The 25,317-nt window shown below is 45.7% G+C and overlaps 1 protein-coding gene across 3 annotated transcripts in view; it reads left to right on the forward strand.

Moving 5' to 3' along the window:
* The window catches only part of DPY19L3 (dpy-19 like C-mannosyltransferase 3), a 75,020-nt gene that overhangs the window by 20,847 nt on the left and 28,856 nt on the right, over positions 1–25,317 (forward strand). For all 3 annotated transcript variants that reach the window (XM_089664337.1, XM_089664336.1, XM_089664338.1), the window contains exons 4-13: positions 294–384; positions 2,771–2,892; positions 5,824–5,969; positions 6,937–7,060; positions 8,471–8,605; positions 11,783–11,914; positions 13,552–13,653; positions 18,783–18,853; positions 20,083–20,241; positions 23,657–23,779. In XM_089664337.1, coding sequence (XP_089520463.1) covers positions 294–384; positions 2,771–2,892; positions 5,824–5,969; positions 6,937–7,060; positions 8,471–8,605; positions 11,783–11,914; positions 13,552–13,653; positions 18,783–18,853; positions 20,083–20,241; positions 23,657–23,779 — 1,205 coding nt within the window. The remainder of the gene's footprint in view (positions 1–293; positions 385–2,770; positions 2,893–5,823; positions 5,970–6,936; positions 7,061–8,470; positions 8,606–11,782; positions 11,915–13,551; positions 13,654–18,782; positions 18,854–20,082; positions 20,242–23,656; positions 23,780–25,317) is intronic.

Consider the following 25,317-nt stretch of genomic DNA (forward strand, 5'->3'; position numbering starts at 1 on the left):
GATCTTCTGAACAAGGGTACTAATGAGCTGGGGATCTGCTGAGCAGGGGTTTCTACTGGGCCCCTTTAAAACAAATAGAAAATCATCACACACAGGACATTTGTCAAGCTTCAATAAAGTTTCAAAAAACTTTACTGAAGCATCAAAAAATACATAAAAAAGCACGATGAAGCGGTAGATGCTTTAATGTGTGTTAAAGGGGAAGCAAGTGTAAATGAGCCATAAAGTACATGTGTTGGTATGGTCAATGTACAGCTCACGAGTAAACATTTGTTTTTCTTCTCATTTTTCAGGAGGTGGAGAGAGAAATCTCATTCAGGACGGAGTGCGGACTGTATTATTCTTACTATAAACAAGTGCTGCACGCCCCGACCATTGCTCAAGGTGCGCTCTTTGTCGTCTTACACACGGTTATGTTGTGTTGTGTACATGGAGGTCTTCCACCAAAGCCTTGTATCTGCTTTTAATGCGATTCTAAAGGTTCATTTTTTTTTTTTTCTTTGTAAACTGTCGGGTGCCCCCATAGCAAGCAGCTTGCTGTGGGGGCAACCACTGCTCCGTGTGTCCATTCACACATGGAGCTGCAGCTTGGCCCCACCCCCTCTCTCATCATTGGCTGACTGGCTGTGATTGACAGCAGCAGGAGCCAGTGGCTGTCTCAGCCGGCAGAGACCCAGGGCAGCCGAAGCTGTTGTTCACATCGCTGGATTGTGATGGGGCTCAGGTAGGTATTGAGGGGGCTGCGGGCAGTGCTGCACACAGAAGGTTTTTTGCCTTCATGCATAGAGTACATGAAGGTAAAAAGCCTTCAGCCTTTACAACCACTTTAATTCCATGTTTTATTTTAAAAGTCTGAAGGAAATAGTAACACAATGCACAGGGGCACACTGAGGCTCAGGCAGGAGGAGGACACTGGTGCACACAGAGAGCAGAAATATTCATGGACACAGCAGGAATGAGGAAGGAATACATGAAGGAGGCACTTTAGGTCTGCAAAATGTTGGGACACAAAAGACACGGAGGGAACAGGCAGTCGGGATGTAGGGAAAGACAGAAAACATGGGGGCTTAGCGGAGGCATAGCATTGTGTCGCTCAGATGCTGAGCCATGTGACACCTGCCCCTGATAGGCAAAAAATATCACCCAATTGTACACCCCCCATACAAAACACTAAACTGTAAATACAATTTTGAAAATCCTTACTGTCTAGGAGAAAAGTCTAATTAAATTTTCATGACCTCATCTGTGTAATTCAAATATAACCGCGTCTGCTCTGCCAAGGAGGTGTAACAGCCGGGATTACAACATATTCTCTCCTCTCTGCAATAAAAGGAAACTACAGTTCCCATCAACCACAAGGAATTGTAGGGAATGTGAGTAGGAACACTAGGCCTGTAAATGTTGAAATGTTGCAAGTGGTGCTGAATGACATCACAGCTTAAATTTTCATGACCTCATCTTTGTTATTCAAAAGATAACCGCATCTGCTCTGCCAAGGAGGAGGTGTAACAGTCGGGATAACATCACATCCTCTCCTCTCTCCCTGCAATAAAAGGAAACTACAGTTCCCACCAGCCCTGTACATGTTGAATGTGTCTGAGAGGCTCGGTCCTCCCACCACTGCAAGTGGGGCTGAATGGCATCCAGGGGTGGACTGACAACTCATGGGGCTCCCGGGCAATAGGGGATCATGGGGCCCCTGTGTCCTCACCCACACTCAAAGCACACCCAAAAAAGCCTATAAAAGGTACCAGGGGCATTTCATGGGGCCCTCTACTGACCCCTTGGCCCTCGAGCAGTGCCCGAGTGCTCGAATGGTCAGTCCACCCCTGATGGCATCACAGCTTCCTGGAGAAAGAACTACAGAAGGGATGTGCCAAGACCAGTGGCTGGGGGAATAGGAGGCATAGCAGCCACAGGTCTTACAAACAGGAAACCAAAGAGAATTAACAGTTTGAAATGAAAAAGAATAGACTATTTCAGAGCAACTACTGAGTGAACCAGAAGATGGATGAGAAATTTAGCAACAAGGACATGTTAAGACGTTTTTGCCCAGAGTTCTGCTTTAAGCAAGCACTTGTCTTCAACTTGGCCACATTGCTGGCATTCCAGGTGAAACCCAGAAGTGCTAGTGGCCACGCATCAAAGAGAAGACCCAACTGAGACCTAACACTGGACCCCAGGAGAGGTGAAGGTTACAAGCTTTATGCAGTGTGCTTGTGGGAAATGAACCCAGGACCCCAGTGCTGCAAGAAATGTTTAATATGCACTTGCATTTCACAGCAGACCCTATGGGGTTGATTTACTAAAACTGGAGAGTGCAAAATCTGGTGCAGATGTGCATGGAAGCCAATCAGCTTTTAACTTCTTGTTTAATTAAGCCTTGACTAAAAAAAAAAAAAATGGAAGCTGATTGGTTCCTATGCAGAGCTGCACTGGATTTTGCACTCTCCAGTTTTATTAAATTTACCTCTATGTATAAAAAGTCGCTACAAACATTGAAGGAAATTTATCAAAACAGGAATAGCCAAAATCAGAAACAGCTGCCCATGGTAACCAATCAGCTTCTAGCTTTCATTTTCAAAGCTTAACTGAACAAGCTGAAGATAGAAGCTGATTGGTTGCCTTGCACAGCTGTAACAGATTCTGTCTGCTCCAATTTTGATCTATTCCCTTCCATTGTCTTTATTGTCGTGTTGCATTGTTTTATTTTTCTGCTGTTTCCTTTTGCTGTCCTATATAGTGAATCTTCTGTGTCTGTCTCTTACAGGAATCTCTGATTTAATCTCTGATAATAAAACAGAGTCCATGAGGACCATCAATATTCTGGAGAGGATGAATGTGTACCAGGAGCTTGTCCTGGCGGTCATCTACAGAACCTTCAATCTTTGGGTGAGTCTTGGTGTATTAAGGTATAGATGTGAATTCATTTGTTTTAAAGAGGACTTTCCACCTGTTAACCAACAACCAGGGGCGGACTGACCATTCGAGCAGTTGGGCACTGCCCGAGGGCCCGGGGTCAGTAGGGGGCCCCATGAAATGCCCCTGGTACCTTTTATAGCCTTTTTTGGGTGTGCTTTGAGTGTGGGCATGATCCCCTATTGCCCAGGGGCCCAATGAGTTGTCAGTCCACCCCTGCCAACAACTAATATCCACTGCTCTAATTATTTCCCTACTTGATTTTTAAGAACACTTACTAGTTCTTGAAATCCAAAGTTACCTTCCTTCCATCTAAAGTCCTCCTCATGCTGCTGTCCTCACATGCGGCCATCTTGGATCTTGTGTTAGCTTGAGCTGGCTGCGTTAGCTCGCAATTTTCTATTATGATGAATCTATTTTAAACAGACTGTAATTTTGGCCCCTTTAAAAGCAATGCCTTTGACCCAACCGCTCCATTTTTTTGTCGAAGCCAGGAGTCATACCCTGTGTCAGCTCTGTGGTGGAGGTTTGACGGCATCCTCCTCCTCAGGTGACAGCGTTCAGGCCATGCCATTGACAACTCTTACCTGAGCATCTAGAATCTCGGGGTACTTGTAATGGTTAAGAAGCATCAGGTAAAGTGGCAGAGTCAAGCTCTCAGCCCTGGAGAGGGGTAGTCCTAGGTGGGGCTGCAGAGTGCTATGTGCTTTCCTATAGAGAGTGGCACTGCTCTCTGCAACATTTAGTATCCAACCACCAGTGTTGTAAAAAAAAGGTGTAGAGAGGCCTTTGATGTCTGCCGACCAGACCACAGACACCTGGAAAAAGAGATGTACTGTGTATTGAATTAAAGCTGAATACTAAGTATGGCATTTTTGCATCATTTCATCGTTTCATCATGGACTAATGTAATTACTTATGTGCCATACATGTGGGATTCCTCTAAAGGTGGAGGGCTAGAAGGGTTGCTGTACAGGAGATGGTGGGCTAGAAGGGGTGTTCTGCTGGAGGTTGGAGACTAGAGGAGTCCCTCTACTGGAGTGGGGGGGGGCTACAAGAGGTTACCTACTGGAAGTGAGGGGCTAGAAGGGGTGCTCTACTGGGAGTGGGGGATAGAATTGGTGCTCCATTGGAGCTTGGATGCTAGAATGTGTGCTCTACTTAAAGTGGGGGGCTAGAGGTGGTGCTCTACTGGAAGTTGGAGGGTTGAAGGAGTGCTCTACTGGAAGTTGGGAGTTAGAAGGCTTGCTGTACTGGATGTTGGGATCTAGAAAGGGTGCTGTACTGGAAGTGGGTGGCTAGAAGTGGTGCCTTACCAGAGGTTGGGGCTAGAAAGAGTGCTCAACTGGAAGTTGGAGGCTTGAAGGTGTGCTCTACTGGAAGTTGGGAGTTAAGAGGAGTGCTGTACTGAAGGTTGGGATCTAGAAGGGGTGCTCTACTGGAAGTGGGTGGCTAGAAGTGGTGCCTTACAAGAGGTTGAGGCTAGAAAGAGTGCTCAATTGGAAGTTGGAGGCTTGAAGGGGTGCTCTACTGGAAGTTGGGAGTTAAGAGGCGTGCTGTACTGAAGGTTGGGGGCTAGAAGGGTTGTTCAACCGGAAGTTGGAGGCTTAAAGGGGTGCTCTACTGGAAGTAGGAAGGGGTGCTGTACTGGAGATTGGGATCTAGAAAGGGTGCTCTACTGGAAGCGGGTGGCTAGAAGTGGTGCCTTACAAGAGGTTGGGGCTAGAAAGAGTGCTCAATTGGAAGTTGAAGGCTTGAAGGGGTGCTCTACTGGAAGTTGGGAGTTAAGAGGCGTGCTGTACTGAAGGTTGGGATCTAGAAGGGGTGCTCTACTGGAAGTGGGTAGCTAGAAGTGGTGCCCTACCAGAGGTTTGGGGCTAGAAAGAGTGCTCAATTGGAAGTTGGAGGCTTGAAGGGGTGCTCTACTGGAAGTTGGGAGTTAAGAGGCGTGCTGTACTGAAGGTTGGGATCTAGAAGGGGTGCTCTACTGGAAGTGGGTGGCTAGAAGTGGTGCCCTACCAGAGGTTGGGGGCTAGAAGGGGTGTTCAACCGGAAGTTGGAGGCTTGAAGGGGTGCTCTACTGGAAGTTGGAAAGGGTGCTGTACTGGAGATTTGGATCTAGAAAAGGTGCTCTACTGGAAGTGGGTTGATAGAAGTGGTGCCCTAACGGAGGTTTGGGGCTAGAAGGGGTGCTTTATTGGAGGTGGGAGGCTGGAACTGGTGGGTGGAGTTTAGTCAAGGGTTAGACTTTCAAGTGGTTCTAAAGCCAAAATGTTTTTTACCTTAATGCATTTCACAGCATTAAGGTAAAAAACATTTTACATCTTGCTGTCCTTCCCCACCTCTCTAAACACTTACCTGAGTCCTCAGTCGATCCAGCTCTGTGCACGGCTGGATCTCTTCTCTTCTCTCTTCTTCCTCACACAGGGACTCAGGCAGCAGTAGGAGCCATTGGCTTCTGCTGCAGTCAATCAAATGCTGTGAGGAGGAATCGGGGGGCAGGCCCAAGCCGCACTGTGTGTGTCTATGGAATGCAGCTCTATAGACACACACAGCTCAGGATCAAGCACGCACTGTGTGCCTCCATAGCAAGCGGCTTCCTATGGGGGGCACACAAAGAAGAGGAGAAGCAAAGATTGCTGGTGGGGGACCCCAGAAGAGCAGGTTTGGGGGGTCACTCTGTGCAATACCATTGGTATTGCACAGAGCAGATGAGTATAACATGTTTATTATTTCAATTAAACAAAAATGTGCCTTTTAATGACACTTTAGGATGTCATTGACGTGTAAGGATTTTGCAGGGAGTCGTTAACAAGATTTGACTAACGCTGCCTTTCCCATTTCACAGAGCTTTATTATTGGTTTTATTGCTGTCTTTTCATTGTGAAGTTGTCGTCCTCACAGAGCCTGCTGGATCCTGTCTATTTCTACATCTATACGCTGTTCGGGCTGCAGACGCTGTATGTAGCGGCTCTGTATATTAACAGCTGGCTGCTCAGTGGGACTTGGCTTTCTGGATCATTAGCGGCTCTATGGTACATTGTTAACAGGTAAAGTTCAATTCAGAATCGGCATCTACAAGTCATCAATGACAGGCGGCTAATGGTGTCATTTTTATGCATATCGCAGTAACGGGCCATGTGCTCGGCTCCCGCCAGCAGCTGTTCTGCGTACTGTGATGGCACGACTTTGAAACATTGCCTGCCTCTTGTGTGGGAACTGCAGCGATTACCCAAAGCAGCCTTTCGAAGGTTTTCATTCGCTGTTTTAGGACAATTTATCCCCTTCCTACTTGATGTAAATAATGATATCAGTGTGTTCATGATTTTTTTTTTTTTATTTTATTTTATGAACCAATTCAGCTTTCACACCCTCACCCTCTGTTAGGACTCATGTACACTGCAGCTGATAAACTCACATTTAGGATCTGTTCAGCGTTTTTTTCAGCAGCCCCTCAACTCACCCTAATGTTTTCCTATGTGTCCATGTACACATCTTCCTTTACAGGCATTTGAGTTTACAGTCGTTTTTTTGAACGCAGAAAATTTGCGTTCAGCAGTCGATTTTATCAGCGTTTCAAGCGCAAAACACTTGTAAACGTGCCAAATCGCATTTATAAGTGTTTGCGTCTGAAAATTTTTTACAGTTCCAGTTCCCGATGCTGTCCAGAGCCCTTTTTCATCATGAAAAATGCATGCAAAGCGTTTTCAAGGTACTCAGATGGACAAAACACTGAACACAGGATGTTCCTACCAAGCTTGTCACACATTGTAATGACCATTCACACCTCAGACCTCTCCCACCCTTGGAAACAAAAGATATGTTAATGACCATTCACACCTCAGACCTCTCCCACCCTTGGAAACAAAAGATATATTAATGACCATTCACACCTCAGACCTCTCCCACCCTTGGAAACAAAAGATATGTTAATGACCATTCACACCTCAGACCTCTCCCACCCTTGGAAACAAAAGATATGTTAATGACATCTAACTGCGATCTTTGTTTTTATAGAATTGATACAACGCGGGTAGAATTCACCATTCCTCTGAGAGAAAACTGGGCTCTGCCTTTTTTTGCTGTTCAGATCGCCTCCATTTCCTACGTGTTTAGGCCGGGCCTGAGCAGAGTGAAGGAGGTAAGTGTCTGATAGATGAGCACGGCGGCGCGTGGGACATTCTAGTCTTATTTGAAAGCAGAATTCAAGCAACCAGCTAAATACACCAGCCTGTGATTGAAAAGGTGAAAAGAGAAGCAGAAGACTGATGAGCTGATCTCTCTGTCACCTTGCTCTCTTCATCTATCAGCATGCTCCTTTTACTGCAGCACAATTGGCTGGCTACTTGTGCTGCTTCTCTCTTTCGCTGTCTGGCCTCTGCTGTACAGGGGCTGCAAGAGGCTGATAACAGGTCAAATTTGGAAGCTTACACAGCTTACATCAAAACATACATTAACCACTTCCCGTCCGGACCCCTGTACATAAACGGTTGGGCGGGAGTGCTGCTGGAGCGGGTGGACATTTCTAAATGTCCCCCCGCATCCATTGCCTGTGCGTGCTCCCTGAGAGCACACGGCACCGTGATCGGTGTCCGGAGGACATAGCAGAACACCGATCGCTGTACGGGACCTCTGTGTGAGGTCCCAATCATGTGATCACTGACTGGCCAATCAATGATCACATGAATAGTAGTGAACAAGATGTCACTTCCTGACATCATTGCTTACTACTTGTGAAATCTGTGAATGATCACAGAGGTCACATGGTACAAAGCTATTCACAACAACCTTGTACCATGTGACAAGCTGTGACCAATCACAGCTTTCACAGTATTTCTCAGTGGCTGCAAGAATGCAGCCAGAGAGAAGGAGAAATTATTGCTTTTACAGTCTTTAAGGGTGTAAAAGCAATCAGTGTAAAAAAAGAAAATCTTCATCACCCCCCACAAGTACAGTGTCACTATGGTGACATTGTACTGCTAGGGTGACAGTATGTAAGAAAAAAAAAATAGCCCATAAATAATAATATAAAATAAAAATATAAAAATGTATTTGATAAATTATATTTTTTGGTTATAAACTAATTTGGGTTTTTTTTATTACTGAAAAGATAAATGAATACATTTTGGCCAAGATTTATGAAGAAAGATTATTTATTTGGAAAATTATATAAGGAAAACACTTTTATTTTCAACATTTTTGGACTTTTTCATTTATATAGCAAAACAATTAAAATCCCAGTGGTGAATAAATACCACCCAAATAAAAATGCTAAAAAATTCATATGGGTACAGTGTTGCAGGACTGCGCAATTATCATTCAAAGTGTGATAGCGCCAAAAGCTGAAAATTAGCCTTGACAGGAAGGGGATGTCCGGACTTGTAGTGGTTAAAGGATGTATTAATGATCACAGAGCTGCCTGAAAAATTGCCTAACAAATATGAAAAAAATAAAGCACATATAATGTGATCTGAATGATTTTAAGTTTGCTTTCTTTTCTAATTTCTATGAATATTTTTAGATTTTGATTTCATTTTATGTTCCTCTCCAGAGACTGTCCCTTCTCCTGGTGTTCATTTCCACATTCCTCTTCAGTCTGACGTGGCAGTTCAACCAGTTTGTGTTACTACTGCAAGGTTTGGTGCTGTTTGCCCTGGACTGCCTGGACTTGGTTCCGAGCCGCAAGGTAGGTCTGTGTGAAGGAGTCTGTCAGATTAACATAGCTGGTTTGTGTTGAAGACTGCGCTGGACTGAATGGATCAGTCACTGGTCGTAGGTGGGTGGATCAGTCACTGGTTGTAGGTGGGTGGATCAGTCACTGGTCGTAGGTGGGTGGATCAGTCACTGGTCGTAGGTGGGTGGATCAGTCACTGGTCGTAGGTGGGTGGATCAGTCACTGGTCGTAGGTGGGTGGATCAGTCACTGGTCGTAGGTGGGTGGATCAGTCACTGGTCGTAGGTGGGTGGATCAGTCACTGGTCGCAGGTGGGTGGATCAGTCACTGGTCATAGATGGGTGGATCAGTCACTGGTCGTAGGTGGGTGGATCAGTCACTGGTCGTAGGTGGGTGGATCAGTCACTGGTCGTAGGTGGGTGGATCAGTCACTGGTCGTAGGTGGGTGGATCGGTCACTGGTCGTAGGTGGGTGGATCAGTCACTGGTCGTAGGTGGGTGGATCGGTCACTTGTCGTAGGTGGGTGGATCAGTCACTGGTCGTAGGTGGGTGGATCAGTCACTGGTCGTAGGTGGGTGGATCAGTCACTGGTGGTAGGTGGGTGGATCAGTCAGTTGTGCCCAATGGTGGATACTGGCTGTAAACCCTCTTACCCCCGGTTCACATCTGTGCAGGTGGTGCTGCTACAGATCCGCATGAAAATCCATGCAGCCGCACCACCCGCACAGAGAATTGCGGACCCGCAGGTGGGTGCCATTATTTCTAATGGCACGTCGCCCGCACTGAGAAACGCAACCGTACTGGGAACCGAGGTTCCCATGCGGGCTGCGTTTTCCAAAGTAGTGCAGGAACTTATTTCCCTGCGTGTCATGGGTACGGGAGTCCATTCAAATGAATGGGCTCTCGTGCCCGAGCAAAACGCGGCCCGCGCGGCCGAATAGGTGCGAACCGGGGGTTAGGCTTTACGACTGCTGCATTTCTGGTTCTGGTTCTGGTTCTTAAGGTCCTTTCCACACATATTCTTGAAATAATAGAACAAGAAGGAGTACTCCGTGTCCAAAAGAATGCACTTTTTTATGGTAGATTAACCCCTTCACGCCAGCGCCTCCCGGCCCTTTAAAGCGGAGCTCGGGGCTCCACAGCAATTTTTTTTTAAAAGCACCATCATGATTGTTATTACTTGTACTGAAATAATTGGCTGTTAATATAACTGTATTGATACCTGTTATTCTTACATCTGTAATCGATCACACAATCTTGTCAGCAGGCAGGGGCCATGGTAGATGTGGGCATCTGAAGCCGCTCCTGTTCACTTCCGGGATTGGGTGCAGCTGGCTACCCAGCATGCACCTCCCGATCTCGCGCCTGGGCAGTAATGACACTACGCAGCGCAGTTTGTTGATAGCAATGGTGGCATCGGCGGAAATTACCGCTCTGTTGTTATGGCAATCTGTCAATCAGAAGACCCGGAAGTTGGATGCGATCTGGGAAATAATGCGATTTTTCATTTTTACTCAATTTGCTTGGACTCCTGGGATAGATAACGCCTGAAACGGAACCGACCCCCAGACTGCACTTGCGTACTTCCATTATAATACCGCTTCCCCGTCTGAACACCGACCACAGACACCACACCCGACCAAACAAGACTAGACGCCACCAGTCTTGAAACAAACCAGGAAATAGACTTGTTTATTTTTACACAGATACAAGATATATACATTCAAGGGAACAACCCCCCCTCTCCCTGCATAATGACACAGGGCAGGGCAATCTACATTTAGTAACAACAGACACACCAGCAGACAGTCCCATCAGTAGGGAGGGCTGCTGCAGGCACTCCCCTCACCAAGCCAATACACATAAACACATACATCCCATAATAGTTTGCTCCCAAGCAAGACACACAATAGAACAATGGGATGCAACCACATGGCATTAAACAATCCACAAACCCCACCCCAATATTAGGACAGATCACCCTGTACCCCTAACAGGCACAGGGTGACTTACACATAATAGGGATATGGGGAGCTGAGACAGGGGTCTCCCCACCTCTCCAAAGGGGGCTGTGTTCCATGGGCCCCCCACCCATAGTGACTCCCGTCACAACGACGATATCCCAGGAGTCCATGGGAAGCACCTTATGACGACATTGCCTAGGCGGCCGGACCAGAAGTGCTGCATACACAGATACAAATAAGGCATTCAGACATAGAAATATATATATATATACGTATTAATATCCATTAAGGAATACACAGCGGGTGGGCATGTAGATGAAAGCAACTTTTTAAAAACGGGTGGAACTCCGCTTTAAGCAGTTTTTGACACTGGGAGGCGGGGCAGGGTTTAGGGTCATGTGACCACTGTGATTGACACCGACACATGTGCTGGGATCGTGCAGGGCTGTGTGTATTAGCTTGTATAGGCATGATCTCTGTTGGGTGGGTGTCACTGCAGTGCTGCCTCCACCTGACTCCTACCACAGGCCAGAATAGAGCAGGATAAAAAAAAAATCAAAGGTCAATGATCATGTGATCTTTTTTTTTTGAAAGTGCTTCTAGAGGCAGAAGGTTTTTACCCGATTGCATTCTATGCATTAAGGTAAAAAACCTCCTGCATGCAGCTCCGGCCCCTCTTATACTTACCTGATCCTGATCTTGATCCAGCAATGTGCACAAGAGCAGAGGCTCTCTCAGCTCTCTCTTTCTTTCCTCATTGGCTCTGAGACAGCGGACACACAGAGCCAGCTCGGGAGCGAGCGCGCACAAGTGCCCCCATAGCAAGCAGAGTATAAAAATACAGATTGCTGCAGACCGGAGTTCTGCTTTAAAGTGTGTGCTTTATTTATTCAGAGCAAACCAACAGGTTTGCTTTCAGTTTGCCAGCAGCACACACTTTGCTTTTCTGCTGCTGTGGGAGCCGAGGGATATTCCAGGTACATTCATGCACCTGTAAAACCATTCCTGTTTTGGGGGTCGTCTCATTTTTGCCCATCTAGTACACCTGTTGTTAATTTCATTACCACCAAAGCAGCTGAAACGGATAAGAACCCCCTCTGCTACTTACCTCACCAGATCAATATCTCAGGAGTTTCATTGACTTGATGCTAGACTCTGATTACAAAGTGTTCCTTTCATTTTTTTTAACAGTATATGTATGTTTGCCCATGTTGTGTTGTCTGTAGGTGAGAAGCCTGTACATGATTCAGGCATCCAGTCTTCTTCTGGTGTGTCTCCTCCAGTTCATCAATACCATGATTCTGGGCTCACTGCTTCTCGGCTTCATCCTGGCTGCCGTTATCGCCCAGAGATTACAGGTGAGCATATCTCAGTTTGATGGGTTTTATTCGCTCAACTGCTAATGCTGTGGTCGGGTGGGTGCAGGTCAGTGACTTGTGTGTGTTTGTATGTGTGTGTATACATATATACACACACACTATATTGCCAAAAGTATTGGCCCCGCCCTCCAAGTCATGTGATTCAGGTGTTCCAATCCCCTCCATGGACACAGGTGGATACAATCATCCCCTAGGCATGCAGACGGCTTCTACAAACATTGGTGAAAGAATGGGTCGCTCTCAGGAGCTCAGTGACTCCAAGCGTGGTCCTGTGATAGGTGGCCACCTGGGCAATAAGTCCATCCGTGACATTTCCTGGCTACTAAATATTCCACGCTCAACTGTTAGTGGCATCATAACAAAGTGGAAGCCACTGGGAACAACAGCAACTCAGCCACCAAGTGGTAGGCCGCGTCACATGACAGAAAGGGGTCAGCGCATGATGAAGCGCACAGTGCGCAGAAGTCGCCAACTGTCTGCAGAGTCAATAGCTAAAGACCTCCAAACTTGGTGTGGCCTTCAGATGAGCCCAACAACAGTGCGTAGAGAGCTTCATGGAATGGGTTTCCATGGCCGAGCAGCTGCATCCAAGCCTTCCATCACCAAGTGCAATGCAAAGTGTCAGATGTTGTGGTGTAAAGCACGCTGCCACTGGACTCTCGAGCAGGGGAGATGTGTTCTCTGGAGTGACCAATCACGCTTCTCTTGTCTGGCAATCTGATGGACGTGTCTGGGTTTGGCAGTTGCCATGAGAACAGTACTTGCCTGACTGCATTGTGCCAAGTGTAAAGTTTGGTGAAGGGGGGACCATGGTAGGGGGTTGTTTTTCAGGGGTTGGGTTGGGCCCCCTAGTTACAGTGAAGGGAACTCTTAAGGTGACATTTTGGACAATTTCATGCTCCCAACTTTGTGGGAAGAGTTTGGGGATGGCCCCTTCCTGTTCCAACATGACTGCACACCAGTGCACAAAGTAAGATCCATAAAGACATGGAGGAGCCAGTTTGGGGTGGAGGAACTTGACTGGCCTGCACAGAGTCCTGACCTCAACCCCATAGAACACCTTTGGGATGAATTAGAGAGGAGACTGCGAGCCAGGCCCCCTCCCCCGACATCAGTGCCTGACCTGACAAATGTGCTTCTGGAAGAATGGTCCAACCTTCCCATAGACACCCTCCTAAACCTTGTGGACGGCCTTCCCAGAAGAGTTGAAGCTGTTATAGCTGCAAAGGGCGGGGCCAACTCAATATTGAACCCTACGGACTAAGACTGGGGGGCCATTAAAGGTCATGTGTGTGGAAAGGCATGCGACCCAATACTTTTGGCAATATAGTGTAGTTGTATGCTATACACCATCAGTCCTGGATGTACATCTTACCAATGGGGTGTAAAGGAATTATTTGCAGGACTCCACCAATTGTTCTGACATGATGACTACTCGTCTTATTTTTTGGATACGTGATGTAATGACTTTCTATTTTAAGGCTTTATTTTCCTATCTCTCAAGGAAATCCATAGTCTATTATAATAATTCCATTCCCTGCACTTCTGATACTTTCCAATCTATGGATCCAAATATTTTATTTGAGTTTGTTACATGTATTTATGTTGTCTTTCAGAAAAACCTAAAAAGTGGCAGTCTGTTAAGAAGACTCTGGAACATTACCATCCATGTAATGATCGTTCTGCTCCTTGCTACAGTTATAAATAAGTGCGTTAAGGTGAGCAGATAATAGTAGATGTAATAAAAGGTATCCAGTCTGTTCAGTAATACAAATGCCAAATACAGTAGTTATCTAAAGCCTTGTTTACACGGGGCGTACTACAGCGTACACCCATATGAGATCTGTGTTTACCCACACAGGGATGCACAGGTGTTCCATGCATGCTTGTGCAAGCAGTCCCTTTCACATCAATTGGGACGCAGCAGCTACACAGACATCCAGTTTGACATCTGTGAGGGTACATGGCTCTGTATGCACATTGTTTGCATTCAGGGCCATGCACCCACATAGATGTCAGATTGGGAGCGGTGGATGCGTCCGTGCAGTTGCTGCATCACAGTTGACATAAATGGGACTGCTGCGCAAGAACACCTGTGTTAACCCCTTCCAGTCCGGACACTTTCCCCCCCTTCCAGTCCGGACACTTTCCCCCCCCTTCCAGTCCGGACACTTTCCCCCCCCTTCCAGTCCGGACACTTCCCCCCCTTCCAGTCCGGACACTTTCCCCCCCTTCCAGTCCGGACACTTTCCCCCCCTTCCAGTCCGGACACTTTCCCCCCCTTCCAGTCCGGACACTTTCCCCCCCTTCCAGTCCGGACACTTTCCCCCCCTTCCAGTTCGGACACTTTCCCCCCTTCCAGTCCGGACACTTTCCCCCCCTTCCAGTTCGGACACTTTCCCCCCTTCCAGTCCGGACACTTTCCCCCCCTTCCAGTCCGAACACTTTCCCCCCCTTCCAGTTCGGACACTTTCCCCCCCTTCCAGTCCGGACACTTTCCCCCCTTCCAGTCCGGACACTTTCCCCCCTTCCAGTCCGGACACTTTCCCCCCCTTCCAGTCTGGACACTTTCACCCCCATCCAGTCTGGACACTTTCACCCCCATCCAGTCTGGACACTTTCCCCCCCTTCCAGTCCGGACACTTTCCCCCCCTTCCAGTCCGGACACTTTCCCCCCCTTCCAGTCCGGACACTTTCCCCCCCTTCCAGTCCGGACACTTTCCCCCCCTTCCAATCCGGACACTTTTACCCCCTTCCAGTCCGGACACTTTTACCCCCTTCCAGTCCGGACACTTTTACCCCCTTCCAGTCCGGACACTTTTACCCCCTTCCAGTCCGGACACTTTTACCCCCTTCCAGTCCGGACACTTTTACCCCCTTCCAGTCCGGACACTTTCCCCCCCCTTCCAGTCCGGACACTTTCCCCCCCCTTCCAGTCCGGACACTTTCCCTTCCCTTCCAGTCCGGACACTTTCCCCCCCCTTCCAGTCCGGACACTTTTAACCACTTCCAGTCCGGACACTTTCCCCCCCTTTCTGTCCAGGCCAATTTTCAGCTTTCAGCGCTGTCACACTTTGAATGACAATTGCGCGGTCATGCAACACTGTACCCATATGAATTTTTTAGCATTTATTTGAGACAGATAAAGCTTTATTTTGGTGGTATTTATTCATCACTGGGATTTTTATTTTTTTTGCTATGTAAATGAAAATGTCCAAAAATTTTGAACAAAAAGTGTTTTTCTTATACATTCCTGCAGCCATTGAGAACTACTGTGTGAGCTGTGATTGGTCACAGCTTGTCACATGGTACAAGGCTGTTGTGAATAGCCCTGTACCATGTGACCTCTGTGATCATTCACAGATTTCACACATGGCAAATTAATAATATCTCATCATAAATCTTGGCCAAAATTAATTCCGCTATCTTTTTAGTAAAAAAATAAAAATAACCGAAATTAGTTTATAACCAAAAACTATCATTTTTAAACATTTTTTATTTTATTTTTTTGGGTTTTTTTTACATACTGCCACCCTAGCAGTACAGTGTCACCATGGTGACACTGTACTACTTGTGGGGGTGATGGAGATTTTTTTTTTACACTGATTGCTTTTACACCCATAAAGGCTGTAAAAGCAATCATTTCTCCTTCTCTCTGGCTGCATTCTTGCAGCCATTGAGAACTTCTGTGTGAGCTGTGATTGGTCACAGCTTGTCACATGGTACAAGGCTGTTGTGAATAGCCCTGTACCATGTGACCTCTGTGATCATTCACAGATTTCACACATAGTAAGCAATGATGTCAGAAGTGACATCTTGCTTACTACTCTGCATGTGATCATTGATTGGCCAATCAGTCATCACATGATCGGGACCTCGCACAGAAGTCCCGTCCAACGAACAGTGTTCCACTGTGTCCGGCGGATACAACGGGCACCGGATCATGGTGCTGCGCGCTCCCAGGGAGCGCGCACAAGCAAGGGGGCATGGAGGCTGTTTATAAACAGCCACCCGACCCTGCACTGCCACTGTCCGGCCGTTATGCAATGGCCGGACGGGAAGTGGTTAAACACAGCCTTCGCAGGGGTGTACGTTGTAGCACACCCTGTGTGAATTAGGCCTTGTATAACATTTTGGTACAGCCAAAGTGTATGTAATATCGAGAACAAAAATGAAATATATATTGCAGCCTACCAATCCTTAGGTGTGGTGGCTGCATTGGTTTACTATTTTCAGGCTTTTTTTTTCTTCCAATTTATTTCACCTGGCGATCCTGCCAAAAACATTTCTTGCTTTAGGGCGATGACGCTCACTCACTGTACTGTATCTAGGAAGGAAGAGTGTTGTCACCCCAGAACAAGAAGTGTGTTAGGACTACTGAATTATGTGTACAAGTATCCTGTGTCCCAATTTGCAATAATTAAGCTGCAAACAAAAAGTGAAACAAATCACATTAGACGTATATGAAAATAAATGCTGCGCCATCCTGAAACACACAAATAATCTTATGTATGTGTAAAAAAAACTACCATTTTACACAACATCGGAATCACTTGAATAATCGCAAATAAGAAAATAAATCTCAAAAAGCTATATACAGTATCCCAGAAGTGAGTCCAACCTCACATGTTTGTAAATATTTGATTCTCTCTTTTCTTGTGACAACACTGAAAAAATGACACTTTGCTACAATGTGACGTAGTCAGTGTACAGCTTGTATATGGAAATTTGCTGTCCCCTCAAAATAACTCAACACACCGCCATTAATGTCTAAACCGCTGGCAACAAAAGTGAGTTCACCTATGGGCAAAGTCTCACCTCTATTTATTGACCCTCACGGGAAAGGTCAAAATGTGCTCCTGTATGAATAATCAGGTGTACCCTCTACTTGTTTGATCAGCAAATCCTCAGGACTCCTAATAATATCTGGCACCTCAGGTGGATAATAAATGGCTTAGTGCAGGGGTGCTAAATGCCATATCATTGTGGGCCGAATCAGTATTATGGACCAGTTCTAGCTGTAAGACCAGATGTCCAGAACAGTCCCCATACATCAGATATCAAGAGGCCCCCCACCATCAGAAGTCGAATCCCCCCTTATATTACAGTGCACCTCCATTACCTTGTGCTGCTTCTGGGAAGAAGGTGGAGCTGGGAAGCAGAAAGTGCAGGGTCTGGAGTAGGACCAGAGGAGGGCTTGAGTCAGCTGCTGGAGTCTGTTTAATGCTGAGAGCAGAGGAGGTAGAGACGAGGGGATGCTGCGGCTTCTTCTGATTGTTGGAATGGGGGGACAGAGACGAGCCTCTCGGAGCTGCGTGTAGAGGTGCAGGATCTGACAGAGGAGTTCTTTCCTCCTCTTTGCTGCCAGCTGCTGAGACAAGGTGGGGATGGAGATGAGGGGGTGCCAAAGCTGCAGCAGAGGTACGAGAGCCACATGAAATGGTCTGGCAGACCACATTCGGCCCTTGGGCCTTGTGTTTGACACATGTGGATTAGTACCTTTACACAATGGAAGCCCATATAGTGCTTACAGTATTTTTATTGTTAAAATAAAAAAATAAAATAAGAAGCCAATCACATGTGAAAGGATAAGATACGAGCATATTCCACTTTAAATTCCTTCAGTCTATAAACACTAAGGTGGATGGCAAAGAATTAAAAATCGTCAGTGTAAGTCCTCCAGCCATCAGCTCTCTCTCTCTCTCTCCCATGAAACCACGCCCCTATGCGTTTCGTCATAACAATGTCATCAGAGGGCCAGGTATAGAATACCTCTTCTCCATAACAGGGGGAAGGTGTTCTGTAGTCCACAAAGGGAACTGAGAACAGTTTATCTGACAACAGTGCAACAACATGCATATGAAGTTATAAACTGACAAATTTTATGGCTGGATCAACATGTATTTTTAGCAAAATGTGTTTTTACTTGTGAGCCACTAAGAGGTGCTTACTTATATCTCTATATATCGTGTGATGTATTAGATCGCAGGTTTCCTCGCTCACCCTCACTTGGTGTGCATCAACAAACAAATAATACAATATGGTACCGCGCTCCATAAAACTACATCCCCCCGAGGAAGCTACGAGTCCCTGTAGCGTAACGCGTAGGGGAGGGGCAGTGACGTCATCACGCATCCGCATAGAGGAACGGCGAGTACTGACAGAGTGGGCAGACACACTTGCAAGGCTGACCCCATCGCGGTCTGAGATTATTTGTACATACAAAGCGCAATTTTATCTTCCCATATGTGAATGTAACATCAGCGCACATTAAAAACCTCTTACCTCAGATAAGACACTATGTATCTTTCCTTTTTTACATGTCCCATTCGTGGAGGATAAGATCAAGCAGCTAGCTGAGGAGGATCTTGTCAAACAGCTGTGCTGAGGAAGTAAAGGATTACGTTGCTCACACAGATCCATGGTGCAGTTCTGATTGTATACTATAGAGGAGTAATACCTTGTAGTATACTATATATTGTATCTATCGGGAGATCAACACTACACTACAGAAAGGCTTTTTTTCACATTTTAATTTTAGATCACCACCGAATCATCAAGCAAATATATAGAATGTATAAATGAATGGACTTTTATTTTATTTTTATGATTTATGGTATATATATATATTATCTTCACGGAATTAAGGGTATATATTTATGTTGTAAGATTCATTGGTACCATATTGTATTATATGTATTTTTGGCACTTTTCAAACAATTAGGGCTTCATGTACACTGGGGCTTCCAAGCTTTACATAGATATCTGTCATAATATACGTCAAGAGCACGCTTTTTTATAATTTAAATTTTTTTTTTTTTTTTTTGTGTTTGTTTCTCCATGACAGAAAATCCTGAATCTGCAGTCGGATGAACACATATTTAAGTTCATACAAGGAAAGCTGGGCTTTAAAACCAGGTAATGACCTTGCTGGCCATTCTTTTGAGGCCTGAAAAATGCATATTTACTGCACTGACCTGCTTTGTGGCTTTGTATAACTAAAAGGCAGGCTTTTCCCACCCGCTGTATACAAGTTTTGGGCAATTTTTAGACATTTTGCCAAGGCACCCCCCAAGAAACCTCAAGGCACCCCAGGGTGCCTGGGCACCCTGGTTGAGAATGGCTGATCTAGATATGCATTTTAAGGCATGAACACAAAAGGCCGGCCATGTAGATCTGTATTGTGGTGCAGTCACCATGACAGATAAAACCTGCAGGCCATAGACAGGTCGAAAACCGGACGTTTAAAAAAAAAACGAAAAATCGGTCGTTTAATAGGCTGACGTTACCACCAATGGTGAAAAAAATTGTCAGATTTTCATCCCATCTACGGCCGGCATTTAATTATTTCTGTCCCTTGCAAAGAGCTCCGCTATTATAATTGACATGAAAAAGTCTTGCGGTTGCAACAATGTATCCATTTTGGATACAGATGGTTTTATTTGGATACAAATAGATACATTGTTGCAACCGCAAGACTTTTTCATGTCAAATATAATAGCGGACTGGAATTCTTCTTTTCTTCCTCTTTTTCTTTTTATTCTTCTTCTTCTTTTTATACTTCTTCTTTTTCTTCTTCTTCTTTTTCTTCTTCTTCTTCTCTTCCTCTTCTACTTCTTCTCCTTCTTTTTCTTCTGCTTCTTTTTCTTCTGCTTCTTCTTCTTCATCTTCTTTTTCGCCTTCTTCTTTTTCTTCCTCTTCTTTTTCTTCTGCTTCTTCTTCTGCTTCTTCTTCTCTTTCTTCTTCTTCTTCTTTTTCTTCTTCTTTTTATTCTGCTTCTTATTCTTCTTTTTCTTCTTCTTCTGCTACTTCTTTTTCTTATTCTTCTTTTTATTCTGCTTCTTCTTCTTCTTCTTTTTCTTCTGCTGCTTTTTTTTTTCTTCTTCTTCTTCTGTTTCTTATTCTTCTTATTTTTCTTTGTCTTGCAGGTCACGGCTCATGCGCAGATTTTTTATCAGTAAATTGATCAGCCGATTTGTTTCCAACTTTACCGATAAAAAAAATGTGTCAAAACCCCGAAAAACGGCCGACCAATTAACCCACTAACAGTGCAAAAATCGGCCAATTTTTTTTGTCTGCCGAAAAATCTGTCGATTTTCGACCCATCTATGGCCTGCATTACAGTATGAATTGTTTCTCCTTTACAGAGATTTTGATGCCAATTTATATCTGTGCGAGGAGCCCTTCCAGATGCTGCCGTCCGACACGTTTGAGAGACTCGCCGACTCATTACTCCTCCACCCCTTTGTATTTGTTCTTTCCTTCCTAATCATTGCAGCATCCGTCACCGCTTTCCAGAAACTGAGGTGAGTTGCCGTGTATCAGTAAAGCTATTGCCGGTTCTCTCTTTCAACATATTTTTATCAAACGTTTAGAGTAGATCATAACACAATCTCTAAAATCCCACATGAACTATGAAGGGCTTCTAAAGCCAAGACAATTTGTACCTTAATACATTCCCTGCATTAAGGTAAAACATGCCACAGTGGTAGTATCACCCCCACTCCTCCCTATATACAATCTCCATTCAGCGCTGTACCCATCTTCTTCTCCTCACAGGACACAGAGGCAGCAGCACGAACCATTGGCTCCTGCTGCTGTCAATCAAAACCTAGGAGCAGGGGGCGGAGCCAAGCATAGCTGTGTGTGTCTATGGCTGCAAACAGCCTAGTTTGGAAGTGAGAGAAGAGAGACAAAAGCGCCACTCTAAGTGTAGTCAGTTAAAATCAGGCAGATTTAATGGTAAAATTTCACTCACGTAGGTAGGTAACAGGTAGGTATGTCAAGTAATGGAGATCTAGTGGGAGCATCAGGTCCTTTAGCCACGCTCTGGGTGTTTTCCCACCGCTGCGGTGGTGTCCAGAGCTCGGGGGAAGGAGGTAGCAGAGGGGCACAGGGAGGCTCACAAGGATGTCACCGCATGGATTGAGTTTCCAAGATGGTGCATGTTCAGAGCATGCTCACTCCTTCGTCAGGCTGACAAAGGAGTGAGCATGCTCCGAACATGCGCCATCTTGGAAACCCAGTCCATGCGGTGACATCCCTGTGAGCCTCCCTGCGCCCCTCTGCTACTGATTGTAACCGTCTACACTTAGAGTGGCGCTGCTGTCTCTCTTCTCTACCTGCATTAGGAGTATCTACAAGCTCTTACAGCCGACTGCCTCCTCAGACAAGTCCATACTGCTATAATCCCCCCACTACAGATGGACTTGGACACCACCTCCACATGGACCTTCTACTAACCCCCATTGCTGATCAGGGGGCATTCTTTGATCTCTGTGACAGGTAAAATCATGAATGCACGTAACATAAATAATATATCGAAGGCCCCTTACACACAAAGGGTCTGATCAAGTCCGCTTGACAGTTTTTCAGATGGACCTGATCATCCGGTTCATTCACCTTCATGGACTGGCAGGTGTAAATGGACTTGTGTGCGTTTACACCCGCCTTCCTCCGATCCTCCACCTACGGACAGAGCCAGGCTGAGGCTGCTTTCATTACAGTGTCTATGGGGCTCTGATGGTATGTGGCATTTGAAGTTATACTTACTTTCTCTGTCCTGTATACAACAGGCCAGGACGGGCTCCTCCTCAGCCTGCACCCCCAACCTGAGGCAAAGCACTTGGGACATATTGGAACCCCCCATTTTCTGAGTGTGGGCATGTAGTGTGTGTTGCGGTATCGTGCACATTACTGCAACATAACTTAGCAGAGAAATTTGTTTCAACTCACAAGTCAATACAGGACACAATGGTGATGTTGCGGTTGGAGGATGGCCCTTTATTCTGTGTGAAAGCAGCGGTCTCTCTGCAGAGGTCCAACACACCTCCTGCTGAAGCAGAGATGGAGAGTTGTAGCTCTGGCTCAGCACGGAGTGTGTCAGACCACTGCAGAGAGACCACTGCTTCCACACAGAGAACAAAGGTCCTTCTCTGCAGTCTGCTGGCAGGGGATATGCTTTTTTGCTCATGCTGTGACCAGGGGCGGACTGACAACTCATGGGGCCCCCGGACAATAGGGGATCATGGGGCCCCTGTGTCCTTGCCCAAATTCAAAAAAGCCTATGAAAAAAGTACCAGGGGCATCTCATGGGGCCCCCTACTGACCCCGGGCCCTAGGGCAGTGCCCATGTTTCCAAATGGTCAGTCCGCCCCTGGCTTTTGAACTGTAAATGGGACACTTCTGAACGATGGAAACTGACTGCTGGAAAACGTAGGTTAAAAAATGTCTGTAAAGATGCGTTTGCATTACTTGTTTATGCGCATTTGCGTTTAGAAGCGCTTTTTAAAGATAAGCTCAGGAGAACCTCCCAAATGCCTAGAATTCACCGGAAAGTGGCAAATTATTAACTATTTCAGGCTGTTTCAGAGAAATATAGAGAGTAGAAGCAGAGACAGCAGTATGTGTTGACATTAGCTAGGTGTGAGTTGCTCATCAACATTTCTTTTGTTTCCAAGGGTGGGAAAGGTGTCTGGTGGAGGGAGTCATTAAGGCCACCTGGCAGGGGGTCTTCATGAGGAATTTGAGGTGTGAATGGTCATTAACATATCTTTTGTTTCCAAGGGTGGGAGAGGTCTGAGGTGTGGATGTTCATTAACATATCTTTTGTTTCCCAGGGTGGGAGAGGTCTGAGGTGTGAATGGTCATTAACATATCTTTTGTTTCCAAGGGTGGAAGAGGTCTGAGGTGTGAACGGTCATTAACATATCTTTTGTTTCCAAGGGTGGGAGAGGTCTGAGGTGTGAATGGTCATTAACATATCTTTTGTTTCCAAGGGTGGGAGAGGTCTGAGGTGTGAATGGTCATTAACATATCTTTTGTTTCCAAGGGTGGGAGAGGTCTGAGGTGTGAACGGTCATTAACATATCTTTTGTTTCCAAGGGTGGGAGGGGTCTGAGGTGTGAACGGTCATTAACATATCTTTTGTTTCCAAGGGTGGGAGAGGTCTGAGGTGTGAATGGTCATTAACATATCTTTTGTTTCCAAGGGTGGGAGAGGTCTGAGGTGTGGATGGTCATTAACATATCTTTTGTTTCCAAGGGTGGGAGGGGTCTGAGGTGTGAATGGTCATTAACATATCTTTTGTTTCCAAGGGTGGGAGAGGTCTGAGGTGTGGATGGTCATTAACATATCTTTTGTTTCCAAGGGTGGGAGAGGTCTGAGGTGTGAATTGGTCATTACAATGTGTAACAAGCTTGGTAGGAACATCCTGTGTTCAGTGTTTTGTCCATCTGAGTACCTTGAAAACGCTTTGCACGCATTTTTCCTGATGAAAAAAGGCTCTGGACAGCATCGGGAACTGGAAGAGTTAAAAAAAAATGCAAACGCTTATAAACGCAATTTGCCGCGTTTACAAGCATTTTGTGTTGGAAACGCTGATAAAATCGACTGCTGAACGCAAGTTTAGTGCGTTCAAAAAAACGAATTTAAACTCAACTGCCTGTAAATGCCTGTAAAGGACGATGTGTACACGGACACATAGGAGAACATTAGGGAGAGTTCAGGGGCTGCTGCAAAAAACGCTGAACAGCTCCTAAATGTGAGTTTATCAGCCGCAGTGTGCATGAGCCCTAAGACTTTGCGCACCTTTTGTTTTGATTCACCTGGAATGTATTTATCTGATTTGAACTAAAAAATTTAGTTAAAGAATTTTTCAGCTGTTCTAGAATTGTGTGCACAATGAAAGATTGTGACTTTGGACATCTGTCTGTTTTCCAGCATCTCCTCAGGCAGCAAACAGAAGGATTGGAGTGAACATAGAAGCTGTCTTGTCCGAGCAGACGTTGCCTATAATTTAGTACATAACGTGATGTTTGGTTGCCTGGCTATCAGCACAATGCGGTAAGTCTGACTCCTAAGCAGCCTGTAGTTAAAGCGGAGCTCCACCCAAAAGGGGAAATTCCGCTTTAAGGGCTGCTCCCCCGCTTCCCATTAAGGATTGGCACCTTTGGGGAGCCGGTACCTGAATTTGACAGGTACCCGCTCCCACTTCCGGTCCGATCACCTAGGCCAGTGGTCGGCAAGCCGCGGCTCGCGAGCCACATGCGGCTCTTTACACATTTTAATGCGGCTCTTCTGTGTGCCGGGCGCCCGCTCCCCTCCCTCCTCTCGGGCGGCCGAGGACTCTGCAGCTAGCCCAGCAATGATTGGCCAGTCTCGCTGCCACTCACATCCTGATAGCTAGTGATTGGCTGTCAGGATGTGTGTAGGCGGGGCAGCGTGACGAACGTGAGGGGAGCTAGGCTCCTCTCACAGTCCGCCCTGAAGACCAGAACGGCGCGGGGAACACGGCGAGAGGAACGCGCGGAGCAAAGGTAAGTGAATTGACACAGGGGGGACTTGGCTTACTACTTGCTACTTACTTACTACTACTATATGAGGGATGAATTACTATATGAGGGATGAATTACTATATGGGGGATGAATTACTATATGGGGGATGAATTACTATATGGGGGATGAATTACTATATGGGGGATGAATTACTATATGGGGGATGAATTACTATGGGGGATGAATTACTATATGGGGTATGAATTACTATATGGGGGATGAATTACTATATGGGGGATGAATTACTATGGGGGATGAATTACTATATGGGGGATGACTTACTATGGGGGATGAATTACTATGGGGTATGAATTACTATATGTGGGATGAATTACTATGGGGGATGAATTACTATATGGGGGATGAATTACTATATGGGGGATGAATTACTATATGGGGGATGAATTACTATATGGGGGAGGAATTACTATGGGGGATGAATTACTATGGGGGATGAATTACTATGGGGGATGAATTACTATATGGGGGATGAATTACTATAGGCGGGATGAATTACTATAGGGGGGATGAATTACTATATGGGGGAGGAATTACTATGGGGGATGAATTACTATGGGGGATAAATTACTATATGGGGGATGAATTACTATGGGGGATGAATTACTATATGGGGGATGAATTACTATAGGGGGGATGAATTACTATATGGGGGATGAATTACTATATGGGGGATGAATTACTATATGGGGGATGAATTACTATATGGGGGATGAATTACTATGGGGGATGAATTACTATGGGGGATGAATTACTATATGGGGTATGAATTACTATATGGGGGATGAATTACTATATGGGGGATGAATTACTATGGGGGATGAATTACTATATGGGGGATGAATTACTATATGGGGGATGAATTACTATATGGGGGATGAATTACTATATGGGGATGAATTACTATGGGGGATGAATTACTATATGGGGGAGGAATTACTCTGGGGGATGAATTACTATATGGGGGATGAATTACTATGGGGGATGAATTACTATAGGGGGGATGAATTACTATATGGGGGATGAAT

This window comes from Staurois parvus, unplaced genomic scaffold (genome assembly GCF_062004578.1).
Source record: "Staurois parvus isolate SC_StPar_1 unplaced genomic scaffold, SC_StPar_1.0 ptg001886l, whole genome shotgun sequence".
Classification (NCBI taxonomy): Eukaryota; Metazoa; Chordata; class Amphibia; order Anura; family Ranidae; genus Staurois; species Staurois parvus.